This window comes from Haemaphysalis longicornis, unplaced genomic scaffold (genome assembly GCF_048455015.1).
Source record: "Haemaphysalis longicornis isolate Haplotype H1 unplaced genomic scaffold, Haemaphysalis longicornis Haplotype H1 scaffold_2, whole genome shotgun sequence".
Classification (NCBI taxonomy): Eukaryota; Metazoa; Arthropoda; class Arachnida; order Ixodida; family Ixodidae; genus Haemaphysalis; species Haemaphysalis longicornis.
In genome coordinates, this window is record NW_027526295.1 from 69,798,243 (window position 1) to 69,815,872 (window position 17,630).

At 46.6% G+C, this 17,630-nt stretch overlaps 1 protein-coding gene and 1 pseudogene across 1 annotated transcript in view; both read right to left on the reverse strand.

Moving 5' to 3' along the window:
- Positions 1-977: 977 nt before the first annotated feature.
- Positions 978-2,307, reverse strand: LOC144167174 (uncharacterized; annotated as a pseudogene).
- Positions 2,308-3,817: 1,510 nt separating this feature from the next.
- LOC144167173 (uncharacterized) overlaps positions 3,818-17,630 on the reverse strand; it is a 38,986-nt gene continuing 25,173 nt past the window's right edge. Inside the window, exon 2 of the mRNA XM_077696528.1 lies at positions 3,818-4,342. Coding sequence (XP_077552654.1) covers positions 3,824-4,342 — 519 coding nt within the window. The 3' untranslated portion in view covers positions 3,818-3,823. The remainder of the gene's footprint in view (positions 4,343-17,630) is intronic.

Genomic DNA, 17,630 nt, shown 5'->3' on the forward strand with positions numbered 1-17,630 from the left:
TCACGTTCGTTATTTGCACCCACGACAGGTACTTACCTTCGTGCATGGCCTCCGTGCATGGCGTGGCGGCGGCCATCTTTCTCAAGGCCGACTGGCTCGTCTTCAAACTAAGTTGGCTTGACTAGAATAAGTACTTGCGCATGGTGGCCAGCAACAAAATAGAAGCGCTGAAAAATTGTTTCACACAGGACGCATGCACGTACTGAACATTTTCTCTTTTGTATGATTTTTAATTTTAAAATTTTCAGACGATGTTTGTATTCTTCTGAATGTTGAAAAGGTACCCAGCCAGTAAATTAGGAGCGCTATTTTTTTACCTGTATTACAAACAAACAATGTGGACGAGAACGCTAATCACTATCTGTGTGAAATACCTGCGCGTGAAAACTATATTAGCGAGCGTACCCATTGTCTTCTAGTGACCAAAATTAGCACATCCTGAGAAAGTCCTCAAATAAACGTTTTAGGACACCAAGCGCACTGACGTACTGAGGATATAGCAAAATCAGCGAGGACGTTTGGACCTTTTGAGGACGTCCTGAGGACATTGTGTGTTGTCTGGGTCTTGGCATGCGTCTCCACCAAAGTATGGAAAAGCGAGTCGCTGTATCCACGAAGTGTTAGCAGGGTTACGCAATGTGATGTCAGAATTTTCGCTACAACCTAGAGATGTCTGTTTTCGTACCGTTTTCACGAATTTATGATTCTGCGACATGTGCCTGTAAACATTCAAGCTGCAAGTATTCAAGCGATTCTTCTTCGCAGATGTGTGATGCTGAAAAGCCCGTCGCCACTCTGGACCCAACTTTTGGCGGCTCAATGCATGATTCTTTCGTCTGAAAAGCCTCTCGCTGCACGGGGAATTCGTATGTGGAAGGCTTGTCCGACCGGGCGAATACTTGCTTGGTAAGTTCATACACCGTTACGGAAAGGCGTTTGTGAGGCGCTTTGAAAAGCCGGCAATCGGAGCAAAACAAGCGAAGACGACGAAGTGCATGGCGAGGTTAGAGAAAAATACGTGTAAAAAGAGGACGGAGAGCAAGTGGCGAGCACTGGAGGCAGGAAGCAGAAAGCGGTTCCAGAAGCTCCCGCCTGGGCGAGAACGCCTAGGAAGTCTTCGTCTCGGAGCCGCCCATTCCTCCTCGAATCTCTCGGCTGGGCGTCAGCGCTGAGGAGATCTTTGCGGCGAGCTACGCCGGGTCAGTTCCACTTCGAGACCGGTCACGGAGGACAAGGGCAGAATGCGACGTGTTTTTTATCGGCCGCAGCGTAGGCATCGACAAGGTCACCGAGCCAATGCCATCTACATCTCAAGCCCTCTGCACCATGTTCGTGACGTCACACACCTTGACCGAGCCGCGCGGTAAACATCGCCTGCCAACATTTGTGTGCGCGCAACGTCCACTTTATCTCCATGGGTTGGTTCGCGTTGTTAACATTTAGTGCCGTCTTAACTAAACAAGAACACTGAGTTAACATTTTATGACTCTGAAAAACTAGTTAAAATGTTTAGAAACCGCTGATGGGAGGGCCAACACACTGTTCTGCGTCTGTTTACTCCTGGCTTACTGATTTTTTTTCTGTAGGAAATAAAAACTCATACACATGTTTTCTTTCCACACATTATTTTGATCACCCTCAACGACTCAAGACCTTATTTCTTGAACCATACGTTCACTTACTACTTCTTTTTAAGCTTACTACTTAAGCGTTCTCAATTTTCTCTGTTGCTCCTCCACCTTTTTTGCCGTCACATTGTCCGCTGTCATGTTCACGTAGTTCTTCAGCAGTGTGTTCGGAGCTGCGTGCAAGACATTTTGAAGCACCGTGTTCGGGTGGTGTTCCTTGAAGCAAACATCCAAATCCTCGTTGTCCACAAGGAAGTGCTTCGATAAGCAGAGCAGCAATTCTCATTGGTTTCGTGCTGCATGAAACCAGGTGACATTTCCTTTTTCAAACAGCTTTTCCAAGACAAGCTGTGTCTGCAAACAGCATTTACGAACATTGCCTGGGGAAACTTCAGGGCACCTCTGGAAAGATTTACAATGAGGATGTTTCTGCCCAGTTGTAGCTCCCTTCAGTTGTGAGGTTCAATTCGCACAATTCACAAGGCAGTTTCTTGAGGGCGGCATGGGCGCAAAATCCGGCAATAAACGTTATCGCTGGCATATTGGGCTCCTTCCGCTTGATGTCGTCAGCTGTGATTTTAATACCGTGGTCTTCCACAAGTTTGTCGGCATCCAAAGTTGGGTGGCAAGGTTTATACAGCTCTTGCATATCTGAGAACACTAGGGAGTCCTGAAGCATCCGTTTTGTTTCAGATTCGAAGATCTGCTGTACCAAAACGTGGTAATTGGATCCAGACAGTCGACGGGAATGACCCAACCGATCGTCCAGACAGTCTGTCTGAACTTTGCCTAGCAACACGTATTCGAAGTGTGGCTATTCGAGGCAGTACCGACTTACTTCAATCAGACTGTACGATGTGAGTCGGAGCGCGGAGTGTGTTTCTGACGTCAGTCTTCGTGTGTCCATTTCCACGTTTTTCCAGGTGTCCAGGCAGCCAACAAAATTGCTGAGAAACTCAATTTGCATATCAGCCATACCTCGTACTTGCTATTGCATGGAGTCGTTGAGTCGCCGCCCCTTTGATGGAGTTTTCACGTTGACAACGCGCCACCGTTTGTGTAATAACTCAATGAAGGCTGCTGTCTCTGTAGCATAAAGCAAGGTAAGCTCTGCTCTCGAAGAGTTCTTAGGGCTTCTGCAACAAATGGACTCATTACCTTAAGTGCCAGCTTCACGTTTTGTCGCTCAAGGTTTGAGGGACGCAAAGCCTTGTACGTCAATCCATATCCAAACTTAGACTGTTTTGTTTTGACGTGTGCAGGTCTCGAAGGGTCTTGAATGAAGCTCCATGGACAAGAACAGGTGAACTCGTGCTGTTGAACTGGGGGTAGAAAATGCATGTCCCCGGATTATTTTGGTTAAGCCAATTGTTCCTGATGCACTTTAATAAGTGCACTGAATCTACAACGTAGAATAGGGGTCGTGAAGAGTCAGCCGGATGTGGGTACACTATATCTACAGTTCTTGCTTTTGAAAACATGGACATTACCTTTCTGTTCACGGAATTGTCAGTCACAACTGCAACTACCGTGAGCCGGGCTTCTTCAAGCCCTAAAAGACTCTTCGAAGAACTTCATGCAACTGGCTGGCATCGATGCTGAATACAGGAAGAATGTGGGCTACACCCTTGTGTGATGATAGCAAGCATTGTGTCATGAACACGTGTGCAGTTTTGGCTGCTTCCGATAAGTTAGAAGCCGTGCCTGTAAGTGAGCCACCTTTGTACTCAAAATACTGCTGGATGTGTATTTCATCCATCATCAGCGTCACATATCGTTCGTGTGGCTCCACAAGCTTTGCTTGTTTTTTCATGTACCTTAAAAAGCCTTCACCATTTTGCTCCTTTGCAGGACTCACATTGTAGTCACTGCAAAGCCTCATTATTGTAGACGGATGAGGCAAGGTCAGCTTTCCAGTGCTTCGTACAAATTTGTACGCATCAGGAGAAATGGTATAAAACAAGCTGGCAAAGACAATCAGGTCTGCTGAATACCTTAAGGCTTCTCATTTTTTGAGGAGTAGGTGCACCTGCTCTACCATGAATGAAAGGGCTTCTTTTTTTTTCTCGTGGCAAAAGGCCCTCACTTGAAATGTGATCCACAAGTGAGAAAAGGAGCTGGAAACAAGCTTACGGTTTTTCATCTTTTTTGCAGGCATCTGGGGCTTTAAAGAATTCTACACTGTCCAAAAAACCTTAGAGCGTCCGCATGTCATCTAGAAAGTCAGGAGCACTGACACCACCTCCACAAAGCTTCACATTTTTCCAAAAAGCGAACACTTTCATGTCACTGCTGACTGTCGCCGAGCGCTCAACCTCTGGGTGCCCGCTCTTATCATCAACGTGCAAGAACAGAATGGCATTTTCCAGCTTCTTTACGATCCAGAAATCAGAAACTAGAAAACCTGGCAGTAACGACACCAACTGTCCAAACGATGACACCCTGTTCTGATGCTCTTCATCCTCATGACATTCAACTGACAGCTGAATGGCTTCCTGGAGTTGTTTATGTCCAAGGCGCTTTCTCTTTGACTCTGGGTCCTCACGGACGGGCGCACAGTCTGACAAATAAGAAGGGCTATTTGGAGACACCGTTGGTACTGCGTCTTGACTAAGCCTCGTAAGGCCCATGGCAACTTGTATCGTCCTGCCATTGTGATCTGTGTACGAGGTAGTTGTCTGCAGATACTCCAGTTTGAAGCGCAGCTCGCACACCTGCAAGACACGGTACACAAGACCGAACAGTTAAAACCAGCAGGCCTTTCCTATTGCTTCCTCTACATCGTGCTTGCAATATCCCGTAATGTGTGAGAACCTTCAGGAGCAATAGTCCACATGTTGTAATACCCTTGGAATACGACAAATTCATTGGTGATTAGGGTGGTGTTATGCACGGGAAACATATCCAATGCACAGGCCAAGATACTGCTTAAAATTGTCCCTTTAACGTTTTAAAGTACGCACCCGTTGTGTTTACTGCCATTTGCTGAAATGATTCACTTGGTAGGAGACACGCTCGCGCAACAAAGGTCGACCATACGAAATTGGCGCCAATAGAAATTTTCAGTCAACGTCCCCGTGCGCATCCTTCTGCTACCGCAAGTCCAGTGTTTGTGGCTTATTTGCTGCAGAACTCCCCTGTGAAAATGGGAAGAGCATTTATAACAAGAAATCATAATTTCCAGCTTCATTTCTGACTAGATTCACAGATTCTAGCTGGAATTGACAGCTTCTAACCAGAAAAATTCTGAAGTCTAGCTAGAAATGATTATTTCCAACTTGCAGGGTTTTTTTCTTCCAGCTAGACTGAGAAATGCTAGCTGGAAGTAATAGCTGCCAGCCAGAACAAAATCTCGATCCAACTAGAAATGAGCTAGAAACTGAATTTCTAGTTAGAAGAATGTCCAGCTAGAAAAAACTTTGTACTAGTAACTGAATTTCTAGCTAGAAACAATGTCCAGCTAGAAAAAAGTTTGTACAAGAACCTGAATTTCGAGCTAGAAACAATGTTCAGCTAGAAAAAAAAACTTGTGTACCCAGCTGCTTAAGCAGTTGCTTTCTTTGCTACCTATACCTCTAGGAGTGCAAACTGTAAATGGGTTGTAATACTTCAAGCTAGTTTAGCTACCTGATGTTGCAACTGCCATGGTTGCTCAAGAATTCATTCTCTTTTTCCTTTTGGTATTAGTCTGGCACACATTCCAGTATCTAAATTTGAAGCACAGACTTAATAAAATCTTTCAGAGAAAACTAAAAACAAAACTTCTTGTAGATGTTCTGTAAACGTATGCTATTTTACTAGTCTCAGCACAAACTGCAAGTAAGAAATACTCTTTTTTTGTGTCCAGTAAGTTTGGGAAGAAGTTTGTAAGATGTCTGCATAGATGTAGACAACTGTGCTTGCAGATTTTCAGCATTAAGAAACAACAGTCAGGGAATCCCAACTGCCAGTGAAAAAGTAGTGCTGCTTGCTTGCTTTCACTAACTGTTCAAAAACAACAGCAAAAAGCAGAGCACAATAGCACTGCACTCATTCTCCAAAGTGAAGGTTACTGGAAAGTACTGGTGCCATTTAATACCGAGCACATAATTATATAAAGAGGCGGTACAAATGCTTTAATTCTACACAACTGCACTCATCAGTACAGCGCATATAGCAACACCAGGACAACCTATAAATGTACACCCTACAGAAGTGCTGCTGTTCTTCAGCCACATCACATTTTAAAGCATTTAATTCATTAAGCTTTATGTTGTCAGAAAAATTTTTTTCATTACTAGCCAGCTGATGGAAATCCGCAGTCATGTTGTAACACAGATCATAACTCTATGCCGTTCAAGCATTTGGTCATGACAAGTCCATTGCACACATGAAGGATCGCAAGTGCACTATCACAATATCAAATTGCCCTGAAAGAGGCACGAAAGTCTGCTACTCCATACAAAGTAGGTCGTCCGCAAGTAAAAAAAAACAGTTGCTGCTACAAGCTTTCCAGTAAAAAAAACACCTATTTTAAGCCTGCTTCAAAATGACACCAATGTATTCAAATACTTTTTTACAGCTCACTTGTGTGTTTCTGAACTAGGAACAGGTGACCCAACTTATTGGCTCCAGCAAATGTTCCTACAACAACACAACAAACTTTCTAAATACTTTACTGGTTTAACACAATTACAAGGAACAAGTTTATGCTACAAACTGTACAGAAAGAAATATAGGAAAAACAAACATGAAAATTACTTTGCATGTTTTTGGCCAAACACCAACGAAAGTGCAACAATTTTATTGTTGGCGACCTCCCAATATTGCCCGAAAGGTTATGCAAAAAATGCAACACACAGTTTCTTTTTGACAGCCATGCAGTGAGGCATTTCGGGGCAACTCTGAGAAGCACACATTACCGCAATACCAGATCCGGCTATATTCATGCAATGCTGCATTTCTTGGCTATGGCTTAACACTATTTTTGTAGGACACCAATTACATTTTCAAATGCACTGTAATTTTACCTTAGCTACACTATGTTATACTAACACACTTTGCTACGAACCGGAAAGGTTTTAAACTTTTTGTTCAACCAAATTTGGATTCTCTGCCATCTCAGTTGCGACTCAAATTTGCTATTACTCTTTTAGAACAAAAATGACCGGTGTTCAATGTGACTGCTCAATGAGGTTACGTATCGCTACAAAAGATTGGTCACCTGAATATGCCAATTGGACCATCTGGCCATCAAACCTTCATAGAAAGAATTAGCACCACTAGCGAGAATGCTGATAAATGATTGACCCTGACTTTGCACCAGTTACCAGTAGTTCATCACCATCATCATTTAGTTATTCTGCAGGGCCCCTGACAGGGTATTACATAATGGGGGGGGGTCAAACAAAGCATATACAAAGGCAGACTAGTTAGTTGGTACATACAAAGTATGTACCAACTAGCTCAGCAACAAGTTTTGTTATACAAAGGCCCCCGCACGGGGCACCTTGAGTAATCTTGGTGACGGTACTGGCGATACCGCGGACCCCGAGCCCCCCAACATAAGCTGTGTCCTACCGTGGTGATGTGTTTTTAAGGTGAAGGGTAGAAACCTCTAACGGTGGCCGTCGGAGCCGTGGTCAAGCTCCGGCCGATGGGCTCCCGGCCTGTCTACCAGGCAGGGAGCTCCGGGACCTCTTACCAGGGTAAGGTCAAAGGAGAAAGTACCCCCGTCTCCCTGCTTTTCAATGTATCATATGGCATTTTCTAAACCCCCCCCAGACGTGATCGGCCCCCGAAAAGGGGCCGCACCGAAGTTTCTTTTCCTCCTTTGCAATCGATCTCTCCCCCAAAGCCTGATAATTTCTCGCGGTTTCTGATCATGGAATCTGTTGACAAGACAAAGCCCATCACTTCCCAATCTGTGTTTCTAATCTCCAAGTTTCTTGACAGCCTTATCGGAAAGTCGTATAAGGCTAAGAAACTCACAACGGGAGAAGTTTTGGTAGAAGTAGAAAGCAAGCAACAATCCTCTAACCTCCTCAAGCAAACGCGCATGGTAGATGTTGACATCAAGATCACGCCCCATCGCAGCCTCAATAGCTGCCAGGGCGTGATCTCTGATCGGGATCTAATGAATGAGACTGAAGCAGACGTGCTCGAGGGCCTCCGAGAGCAGGGCGTGACAGCAGTGAGGCGAATCACCATACGCCGAAATGATGAAATAATTCCAACCAAGCACATAATCTTGACACTTGACTGCTCTAACCTTCCTGAGTCGGTCAACGCAGGCTTCTTGAGATGTCCAATCCGACCCTACGTGCCGAACCCGCGCCGCTGTTTCAAGTGTCAGCAGTTTGGGCACGGCACAACGTCTTGTCGTGGTAAATTGACGTGCGCAAAATGTGCAGCACATGATCATCAAACTGACAGTTGTAAATCCGAGAACTTCACCTGTGCCAACTGCCAGGGACCACCCGCTGCCTATTCTAGGAGCTGTGGAAAGTTCAAAGAAGAAAAACAGATCATTGCCTTGAAAGTCAACGAAAACATCACCTTCCCAGAGGCACGGAAGAGGTTCGCCTCCTTCCCTCTGGGCAGGTACGCCGACGCAGCTCGCCGGGGGGCGGAGCGGCGTCTTGTTTCGGCGGGGACCCAGTACCGAGAGTCGGACTTGGTCCCGCCCCCCCCCTGGGTTGGCTCTGGAAGCCCAACCCGCCACCACGCCGCTTGCTCAGGCAGCAGCGGTTGTGGTGGCAACCTCTTCTGTCGGGGCCGGTGCCGCTCCCGTCCGTGCCTCCCCATCGTCCAGTGCGTTGGAGTGTGCCATGGACACCACGAGCCCCGCACCGGCTCCCACCGCCACCGCACCGCCCGTGCCACTTCTGGTGCCTCCGACACCACCGGCGGTGGCGGCTCAAACGAAGGGCCCCCGAAGGGGGGCCAAGTCTGGGGGGCCCGGTTCGACGGGCACACCCAGGACATCGGACGACGAGATGGACGTCGTGCCGTTCTTGCCTGCAACGCAGCGCAAGGAGCGGCCTCCGACGTCCAAGCCTACAGATAGGCCGCCCAAAAAGCCCAATCCAAGAGTCACAGCCCCGAAAGACGACACATAAACATACACACTCCAGTAGCTCTCACACTAAATAATGGGAAGAGAAAATATTGTTCGATGGAACTGCAGAGGCCTTCTGAATAATCTTGACAACGTGTATGAGATTCTGCATACCAATCAGCCAAGTGTAATGTGTGTTCAGGAAACACATTTGAATTCTAAACAATCAAATTTCTTGAATAGTTACCTGGTATACAGGAAAGACAGGGATGGCTGCACACACTCTTCTGGCGGTGTGGCCATAATCGTCCGGAAATCCTTAGCATGCCACCCTGTCACCTTGAACACTATCCTTGAGGCTGTAGCAATACGCTTAATAATATTTAATAGGTTGATAACGGTATGCTCCATATACATTCCTCCTGATGTTACACTTTTGAGTTCTGACTTCGAGGCGCTGGTTGACTAGCTGCCCAAACCATACATTCTAACAGGCGACCTTAATGCTCACAATTCTCTTTGGGGCTCTTCTCGTACGGATGCCCGAGGTCGCCTGATAGAGAGGTTTCTTACATCCTCTGGAGCATGCCTTTTCAACAATAAACAGCCTACATACCATAACATAGGTCACAACACATACTCATGTCTTGACTTGGCTATTGGCTCCGCAGTTCTCTTTCCTCTTCTCGAGTGGGGTGTGGGCACGGACCCATATGGCAGTGACCATTTCCCCACTTCATTAACGTATATAGGTAAAGGCCCGAGCATTCCATCTTTAGTAGGAGTAGGGATCGCTGACAGGTCTTTTCAACAGGTATACCCCGCTGCAATAGGTGAAGAGCTGACTTTGAATCGCTGAATATTGTGACTTTTTGCCTTTCAAACGATGACAGTTGGCGCAACGCAGCTTCTATGGCAACACACTCACTCGCTGTAGATGAAACCAAAGGCGTCACCCTGGCAGCCCACGAAATATTCAAACTGGGTATGAAAAAAGCCGCCGCGCACACCCCACTATTTGCGTCAACCGATCCATCAGTGTATATGTGCAGAGAGTCCCCGTATTCCCGTTCCAAATGCTCCAGCACCAGCGATCGGGCTTCAGCAATAGGTGTACAACGCTTCGAGCGCATATGAGGGATGGTCAATGCACAATCCACACTCTCGTGGGAAGCATGAAGGCTTCACCGTGCAATTCCAGTGGATCCCGTCGCACGTCGGTGTAGCGGGAAACGAACATGCTGACAGCTTAGCCAAGGACGCCTTATCTTCTACAAGGACGGTGCAAACGCGGTGCGATTTCCAACGCATACAGAAACAGACCGTTCGCGAGCACTTTAGGCAGCTGTGGCGACCAGTACATCAACCAGTCGTGACGAAGGGCCTGAAAAGAGCCGAAGCCTGTCTGCTCCACCGCGTAAGAACAGACTCAGCCCGTACACCAGCTTGGCTACATAAAATCAACATGGTTTCATCCCCTTTGTGCCCCTCGTGCAGTGTGACTGGTGACATTGATCACTTCATTATGAACTGCTCCAAAACCAACCCTGAGCGGACGAACTTTTTTCGTGATCTCCAGAAGTTAGGAGTGCCCCATGCTACATCGGAGGACATTATTTTTCCTAGGGACCACTGGATTGTGCGAAGAGATGTGTCTCATCTCCTACTCGGATTCTTGCAGTCCACAGGACTAAGTGAGGTGTGGTGACATAGCGGGTCTGTTATTTTAGGACTAAGTGATGTGTTATGACTTTGAGAGATTTGATATGGTATTGGGGACGATTAGGCGGAGCAATTGCCGGCAGCTATGCAAGGCTAAGTCCGCCTTATTCAACAATACTTACTACTACTACTACTACTACATTCCATCTTCCCATAATAGGTTTAGTGAAGCACGAGCTAACTGGAACACATTTACAGAGACATCCAAACTACACCACACATCCATAGGACACCTACACGTTGAAGAAGCTACCCAACTCCTCACGGCGCACATCCTCGACGCCGCCGAAAGGTCCATTCCCCACGCCTCTGTTGCCCCGCGCAACCAGCGGAGGCCGTGGTGGAATGAGGACTGTAGGCGGGCGCGAGAGGCCCATAACAAGGCGTGGGGTATCCTTCGCCGGTACCCCACGTCGAGTAACCTCCTCTTGTTCAAACGGGCCAAGGCGTTAGGAAAACGTGTGCGCCGTGAGGCAAAACGAGAGAGTTGGCGTACATTCATAACATCAATTAACTCCTACACAGACACACGGAAAGTATGGACACGAATACGCAAACTCAAGGGACATCAAACACACAGCCTGCCTCTGGTCAGTACAACAGGGGACACACTCGAAGACCAGGCTGACACACTCGCACAACACTTCCAACACGTTTCTAGTTCAGCACACTACACAAACACCTTCATGAAACACAAACTCGTGGCCGAAAGGAAACCTTTACATGACAATGACAGGTCAGCCACCTCTTATAACTCCGAGTTCACGCTTCATGAGCTGAGGGGTGCTCTGAGCACGTGTAAACCCTCAGCTCCAGGCCCAGACAACATTACATATACAATGATACAGAACTTACACACAGACACTCTTGTAACACTTCTTCACCTTTTCAACAAGATATGGCTTTCGGGGCACATTCCAAAGTCTTGGAGGGATGCCATAGTTGTAGCATTCTTGAAAGAAGGGAAGGACCCTTCTTCTCCCGCTAGCTATCGACCCATTGCCCTGACCAGCTGCCTGTGTAAGCTTCTCGAGAAGATGATAAACCGGAGGCTCGTGTACTGTTTGGAGTATAACGGCCTTCTCGAGAGCTGCCAGGCAAGCTTCAGGGCGGGGCGATCCACGAATGATCAACTTGTGGCACTAGAGTCATATATTAAGGATGCCTTCATTCATAAGCAGTTCTGTTTAACTGTGTTTTTCGACCTAGAAAAGGCCTATGACACCGCTTGGCGTTATGGGATCCTTACTGACCTGAAGTCATTCGGTGTTTCTGGTAATATGTTTAACACCTTTGCTAGCTATTTGTCTGAGAGAACCTTTCGCGTCAGAGTTGGTTCTGCACTGTCAAAGGTACACGTGCAAGAAAATGGCGTGCCGCAAGGCGGAGTTCTAAGCTGCACTCTCTTCATAGTAAAAATGAACTCCCTTGGGAAGGCACTGCCGCCTACAATTTCTTACTCCATATATGTAGATGACGTACAGATATCTTTTAAATCATGTAATATGTCCATCTGCGAACGTCAAGTCCAGCTCGGCGTCAAGAAGCTTGCCGGCTGGGCAGACAAGAATGGGTTTAAATTGAATCCTGCAAAAAGCTCCTGCGTTGTGTTCTCCAGGAAGCGCGGGGTCCATCCGGACCCAGACATTACTCTTAATGCCATGTCGCTTCCTGTGAACAAGGAGCACAAGTTCTTAGGTGTGGTGTTTGATCACAAACTCACATTCATTCCCCACTTCAAGGAACTTAAAAATAAATGTCTCAAAACAATGAATATACTTAAGGTTCTCTCCCACCAATCCTATGGTTCCGACAAAGAACTCTTGCTTCGCTTGTATACTGCTTTGGTTGGGTCTCGTTTGGACTATGGCAGTGTGGTGTATGGGTCGGCGACTAAGACAGCCTTGCGAATTCTTGACCCAGTTCTACACCTGGCCCTTCGTCTTTCGTCGGGTGCTTTTCGCACTAGCCCTGCTGAGAGTCTTTATGTTGAGTGTTATAAGTGGAGCCTTGAGAACCAAAGAACATACATGGACTTGCTTTATGCTTTTAAAATTTCATCGCTGAATAATCATCCTTTTTATCCTGTCTTTAACGACACATCCACATCTCTGCTCTTTGTAAATCGCCCATCCGTTCCTCTGCCCTTTTCACTTAGAGTGAAAGAGCGAGCCTCGGATCTACGTGCTTTGTTTTTGGATGTGTGCAGGTCATACTTTTCAAACAGTTTACCGCCTTGGCAAGTTCGTCCTGTGTCGTGCGACCTTTCTTTTATGAAACTTGACAAAAATCGGGTACCGCAGGCTGCAATACTGCAGCACTTTTTGTCTCTGCAGTTTAAATACCCACTTGCAGAATTTTACAGTGACGCGTCTAAAACCTCCACTATGGTCTCCTGCGCTGCTCATGGTCCGAATTTCTGTGCAGCCAGAACCATGAGCGTCCACACGACAATTTTTTCAGCAGAGGCGTATGGGATTTTGCTGATTGTACGGCACATACTTGAAAATCAAATTCCAAAGTCTATCATCTACACAGATTCCTTTAGTGTTGTTCGCGCACTGTCATCGCATACACCCCCCAAAAACCACATAGTTAATCTTGTATTTAACACTATCATGTCTGTGTATGCAAAGAAGCATCAGCTGCTCCTCTGCTGGGTTCCAGGACACACTGGGATCGCTGGGAATGAGTTGGAGACGAGAGGGCTGCTGCTGCTGCACTCAGGAACACTGTAGACATAACAACCGTACCCTACACAGACGTCAAGCCACACATAAGACAACACCTGCGGAGAACATGGCAAACACACTGGGACGAACAGACAGACAACAAACTACACGTAATAAAGACACACTTGGGACGGTACACAGCTGACTCACGCAACAGACACACGGAAGTGGCCTTGGGTAGGCTGCGGATAGGGCACACCCATGCGACGCACTCGTATCTGCTGACGGGATCTTCTAGACCCCAGTGCAGCAGGTGCGGAGATGCCCTATCTGTGGTGCACATACTAATCACATGCAAGGCACTTCACACAACACGACGCAAACACTTCCCACAGCTATACAGACTACACGTCCCACCACACCCAGCGTTTTTCCTCTCTGATGATCCCATGTTTTCTATCAAGTGCGTTTTTAAATATTTAGAAGAAGTTCAATTTTTAGACCTCATTTCATACCACGCGTGATCACTCCCTGGCCCTATACACCAGCCATGCTCATTGTCGTTTTGTGATTTTACTTTTGTTTTTGCTGACTGTTCGTAGTGTTTAAGGTTTCACCCCTCATATATGACTATTGTTTTGGCGCTCTTTGCCCTAGTTGGCCTTGCGCCATAAACATCCAACCATCATCATCGTTATACAAAGGCATGTGCAACCAAGAACACAGAGCAAAATCGAATAGAAGAAGTGCAGTTACAGTGCAGCAATAACAATATAACTGGTTACACAACAACTAATACCTGAATTTCAAAGTAATTTTACAGCATAAAAGAAACACACATATCTCTTGAAGAAATTGCTATCATGACAGTGTTGAAGGCTCCAGAGTAATAATACTACAGCGCGCCTCATCACCTGCGTTGCTCCGGCGTGTTAAACCTTACAATCAATCGATCCAGAATACTGCCTTTTTCAATGCGCCTTCAAGTACCTACACTTCTATTATAGGCCCTTAGGGACATCCTATGACCATGTATACTTGTTTGGCAGGTCACTAAAATGCATTTTGCCTGCAAATGAAAAATATGCACAAGGGCGAATGTACTTATCTATAATGTACAAGTTATTCTCTCCTTTTCCGTGCAAGTTGGATGTGTTTACATGGCATGACAGCTTCCGTGGAGTAGATGCTCGACAAAATTAAAAACCTCCGTCTGCCGGATGGTTCTCTGTAGCACAAAAGCTTCTCTACTTTCGCGTGCGTGCCATCTTTCAGAAGTACAGCTGTACAGTCAACTCGTAAGTGCCTGCTGTATTTTTCGGAGCATATGATAATACGGCCAACCTTCAGCCTTTCATATTCCAGAAGCTCATCTCCTTGCTGTCGGGGTACCGAAAAGTCTGAGCTCTCTCCAACAGCCACAGGCTTTCCGAGAGGAATCATTTCCTCTCGGTCATGGTTGACCGTTTCTTCGATTCCGATGAGCACTAGTGCACGCTCACTTGCAACAGCTCGTAGAGAGACAAAGCTGCTGTGCAGCAGGAGACGCGTGGTTATCTGAAGTGCCACGCCGTTCGATGATGTTACGAGCTTGAGTAACCTACCCATGTTTGATTCAAATGAAAAACATGAGTGGGCCCAAAGTGGCCCAAAAAGGTGAGCTGACTTTGCTAGGTGCAAAAGCTGATGCACATTGTAGGTCATCTGGTTTTCTTCATAGAGAAACTGCAGACGTACAACAAATTGTGCAAGGAGCTTGCTGCTCTGCTCGACATCACTTTCAGTGATGGAATACTTCAGAAGAAGGTACACTCCGGCAACGAGAAGACCCCAATGCTCCACATACTCATCATCCAGTACACCACTAATGCACGGTACACTGTAATGAAGCAGCCAATGCTGCCATTCAGAAGCCTTCCAGTTACCCCTTGCATGAAGGGATCTAGGCTGCCTGTTCACACACTGTGGCATCCTGATGGAACACAGCCTCTCACTTAAAAGTGCCAGTAAAGAGGTTCGTGTACCTTCGTAGAATTCTCCAGCCTCTGTCAACCACAGATCAGTTATCTGGCGTGTCACTCCAAGCAGAACACAGTGCATATAATCTGGGCACCATGCCCAGATAGCGCTGAATCTTGGCAGATTAATGAATGGTGACACTGCCTTCACACCACGCGCAGAAGCCAAGGAGTCATCCTGGCATAGAGATCTCATGTCGGATATGGCCTTTTCAGCCGTCCTGTCCGCAAATGGCGTGCTGACACAGTATTTTACAACACCTGTGAAAGGGAATGTGAGAAAAAAAAGGAAACGAGTATTTTTTTACTGCAATTATTTGCACAATAAGCAAATTATGAGCTGGAGATAACAAAGCCTTACAAAAAATTTAGAATAACAGTGCAGCAAGCTTGCATTTTTTGTTTCAAAGCCATAAAATAGTAATGGTTTCTAACACGAGAAATGGTGGGCAAAGGTTTCTGGCTACTTGACATGATGCCCAATACACACATTCACTATGTGGTAGTGGGAAGTATTTAAAATTACTGCAAGGGAACAACACAACTAAAATAAGGACGGGTAGATAAGCCCCTGAATAAACAAGTAGTACAGCTGGATGCCACACTCAGTCTGTTAGTGCTTCAAAGAATTCTCGGGGGAGTTTATGTAGTGAAGAGCTATGGATAAATTTTGACCAAATGGAAATTTTCAATCCGTGCTGCAATTTCAACACGCAGGTTTTGCAGCTTTTTTTTGCCATCATCTAAAAAGCGGCGGCCGCCGCCAAGACCGCACCTGTGACCTTGGGCTCACAATGCCTTAGCCTGCCTTAGCCACAAAGCTCTTACTACTTGAAGGCCTACTTACCATCTACTTTGGTGCCTGGATGATAGCACCAGCTGCACCCATAGTAGCCATTGTACTGCATAATCTGCTGCATGGCAGCTTTTGCTGGTGCATCTGCACAACAGCAGACACAAAACACCTGCAAAATAAATGTATCTGGTAGTGTGTATACATATCACAATAAAATTGGACTCCAGTTCAACAAAATGTTAAATTACTAGAATGCAAAATAGAAAACCTGTTACCTTAGAGTGGACTATGCCATCTGCAGATTCCCAAGTGATGCCCCTTTCATTGAGTTCTTCCACCTGGGTTACAAAAGCTTGCAGCAGCAGCATCATGTTGGGGTGCTCGTTGTCATACCACAGTAAAGGTGTCATCGCATTCTTCGAAAGAAGAATAGGTGGAAGCTGATTCAATGTCAACTGAACAGGCCAAATGCTATACTTAGCAGATTTAAAAACTGGGCTACCATCGGAATTCACAGTGAACGTGAGATCGTCTCTTGCCATGTTGTTCTGCTTACGCATGTTGCTGTAGTGCTTGCCATCCGTGGATGTCATTCATGTCTGAAGGGTCAGCATTGGCCACAACTCTTTAAAGTTGACCGGACTGCAGAACTTGCTGCTTTGCTCGACAGAACAGAAATGATCTGGTTTTCGAGAGGCAAGCTCACAAAGAAGCTGCCCGTCCGCACAAGGTAGCACCCTTTGTAGGATTTGTGGCACACATCACACTCCACTTCTAGCTGTTTGCGCTCCGGTAGGCTTCTTGTAGTCACTGCTAGAAGCGTCTTGCAGTCCATACAGTAGAAATGGAATTTTATGTCCGCCAGGTCCACGCCGCAGAGTTTCTTGAACAGAAACTTACTGTCTGAAAACACCTTTTTTCCTAAAAGGTTGTTAAAAAGCTTCTGCACGGCTTCAATAGCACTCCACAAGAGCCCATACTTTAGTGAGAAATCTAGAAGCATCATATATGCATCACCGCGCATAAGCTCTCCCGAGTCTGCGAAAGGCAGGCCGAATTCGACAGTATCGAAAAAACTGCTCGGTTGAGGGCTTGGGGCCGCGGGCTCTGGGTGCGGTGCACTAGGCTCAAAAGAGCCCTCGTCAAAAGCCCCTTCGATCTCGTCAACGTCGAAATCGTCAACGTCGAACCAGTCGGACGCGTCAAGGTCGAACCCGTCGTCTTCGCACTCGTCGACCTCATACTTGTCGACTTTGCCATCAAGCTCCTCTTCATCGTCGCTGAAGACGCTGAAGAGCAATAATTGATGTTGTTCGCCGTTATCGGAACTCCTGAGGTGCTGCTCTGCATTTGACGAAGTCGACGAACTGGCTTGTGATGGTACGGCTACACGTTGCCTAGAAACTGAAGCATCCCCGTTTTTCAGCGCCCATTTTGTTGCTTTCGGAACAGATGCACTTGACCCGGGATCCAAATACGTTTTCCGCCTCTTCGCTGGAGCCATCGCATGCCCCAACTTCTGCGCTCGCAGCTCACGCGAAGAGATTTCAAACAAGGAAGTTTTGTTCCTCGCGTGCGAAGAGTTCGAACAAGCCAACGCCGCATGTATACACAATGCTTTCCGTGTCAGTCAAAAAGGGAAGAAAGTTTGGGCTAGGTATTGTTGGACTGCGCCGCGTTGCGGGGACTACGCAAAATTTGCGCTTCAGCTGTACAAGGCAATCGGTACGCTAATGCGCGCGTTGTTGCGGGCAG